This window comes from Austrofundulus limnaeus, unplaced genomic scaffold (assembly GCF_001266775.1).
Source record: "Austrofundulus limnaeus strain Quisiro unplaced genomic scaffold, Austrofundulus_limnaeus-1.0 Scaffold330, whole genome shotgun sequence".
In the NCBI taxonomy this organism is placed as follows: Eukaryota; Metazoa; Chordata; class Actinopteri; order Cyprinodontiformes; family Rivulidae; genus Austrofundulus; species Austrofundulus limnaeus.
The window spans coordinates 402,253-404,501 of record NW_013952732.1 but is presented as its reverse complement, the minus strand read 5'-3'; the positions used below and the strand labels follow the sequence as shown (position 1 = coordinate 404,501).

At 34.2% G+C, this 2,249-nt stretch overlaps 1 protein-coding gene across 1 annotated transcript in view; it reads right to left on the bottom strand.

Annotated features, from left to right (window-relative positions):
• si:ch211-80h18.1 (uncharacterized protein DDB_G0271670) overlaps positions 1 to 1,243 on the bottom strand; it is a gene marked incomplete at its 5' end in the record, with an annotated part of 10,553 nt that extends 9,310 nt beyond the window's left edge. The window contains 3 exon segments of the mRNA XM_014022435.1: positions 160 to 231; positions 317 to 381; positions 1,213 to 1,243. Of these exon segments, the coding sequence (XP_013877889.1) occupies positions 160 to 231; positions 317 to 381; positions 1,213 to 1,243 (168 nt within the window).
• Positions 1,244 to 2,249: the final 1,006 nt, after the last annotated feature.

Here is a 2,249-nt window from a genome sequence, read left to right as displayed (position 1 = left end):
AACTTAAAAACATCTCATCATTACGAGAAATTTATGTTGAATAGATTTGCTTTAATTTCCGTTTTGATTTTGTGCTGAATAAAACTAGCTTTTGATGTAGAAAAAGATGATGCCCTTTCAAAATAAAAGCAGGTTTCTCTCTCGCACACACAGGCCTACCCTCCTCCTCCTCAGACACCTCCCCTTCCAGCATTTCTGTGACCTCAACCTCCACCTCCTCCTGCTCCTTCTCTGCAAGACACAACAGAAACTTTTATGTCCCCAGGGGAAAAATAAATAAATAAAAAATAAGATCAGTTTCAGAAAATATGTTTACCTTCAAGAGGAGCCGCAGAAACTGTCGTTACAAGAAGGACGACGATTGAAACTATGAGAAGATTTCTGTTTTATGGAACAGATGCACAGTTATTTATTAATACTGAGTCGTGACATTAATYGCTTTCTGCTCATTATCATCAACAAAAAGTGAAAATCAAAACTCTATGTTTCACTTCTGTGTAACAATAATATTCAATATAATCTATCAAAATAATCTTCATTTTGTTGTACTTCAGATGGTTCTGAACTCTCATCAGAGGTGATCTGATTGGTCAAAAGGCCTGTCAATCAATCACAATGCATGTCCAATCAGGAAGAAGCACTAAATTATGATGCTGAAAAGATAAATAATGTTTTTGTACAATCGAGAGATTTATGTTTTACTATACAAAAATTATATATCAACAAACTCAGATAACTCACTAATACACTGTAAAAATGAAATGTTGGATTTACTTAACCATGTTATGTTACCTGGTTCCACTTAACTGAGTTGAGTAAATTCAAGGCAATATACCAGTTTTTTAGCCAAAGAACATGAGTATGTTGCTTTGAATTTACTCAACTCAGTTTAGTGGAACCAGGTAACATAAGTAAATCCAACGTTTCATTTTTACAGTGTACTACATGAAGCAAATTATTTGTATTTTGCAGCAAAATCAGGGCTTTAAAAAGAAGACTTGTGCAGTTATTGGAAACAACAAACCTAATAAGAACAATGAACAATTTAAAGACAAATATTATTTCTAATTATTAATAAAATAATCAAATAATAAATACATGGCAGTTTTAAAATTAATAGCACAAGCAAGAAGCACCTTAAAGATGACACTAAAGTTCAGTATAAGAATAATCTGCACCATATTATTAAGCAGTAAAATGATGATTACTCACTGTGGCAGCATGCTGCTGTTTGACACTTCCTCTGCTGAACGGAAGGAACACAGCTGAAGAGCTGCAGCTCCTCCTTCAAACACTCAGATTTATAGAGACAGACAGAGGGGAGGGGCTGCCCCTACTACCACTAAAACACTACAAAACACGTCTGCTGCACTTATGAACAAAGTCCAGTCCCCAAACAAAACAAAAACACAAAATAAATCAACTTTTTCATCCTTAAATCTTCTGTTCTGTTTGTGTTACCGTCAGCCAATCAGCAGGTTTGATCCAAATTAAATTGAGGAGCATCCCATCATGCATTGCTGTAGGGGCAGGGTTCACCTGCACAGGTGACCTCTCTGGTTCAAGTCGGGTTGATGGAGGAACAACTGTTCATTTTCTAATTTAATTTTGGTTTTCGAAGTCTAATAAAAAAGGTATTTTGTCGCACATAGTTATGACAAACTGAGGTAGTAATTTATCTGATGTGCAGTAATCATCAGCATGTTTAGATCATGCTGTTAGTGTGTTACCTGTCCAACAGGTGGTTTCTCCATATGTTTCAGTTCTGAACCAACTGTGATTCAGATTTGTCTCAATTTAAAGTTAGGAGACGACATGATCAAGAGCGATTGCTTCAGTTGCAGACCAGATTTATTCTGAAGTCATTCACTTTAACAAGACTTCATTTAAACATTTTATATAACGTGTGCCTTTGTTATTAAAGCACAAGCTGACTGGAAGCAACAAATCAGGAGTTTAAATCAAAAATATACATGTGATAGACAGTTTTTACATAAATCATCTCTATTGGTCAATCCTTACATCTGTTTGTGGTTTTACAGATGACTGTACTTTCTGTACAATAGGTACTATACTATACTATACTATACTATACTATACTATACTATACTATACTATACTATACTATACTATACTATACGCAGTTTATACTACACCAAACTATATTGTGCTGTTATGTTATGTTATGTTATGTTATGTTATGTTATGTTATGTTATGTTATGTTATGTTATGTTATGTTATGTTATGT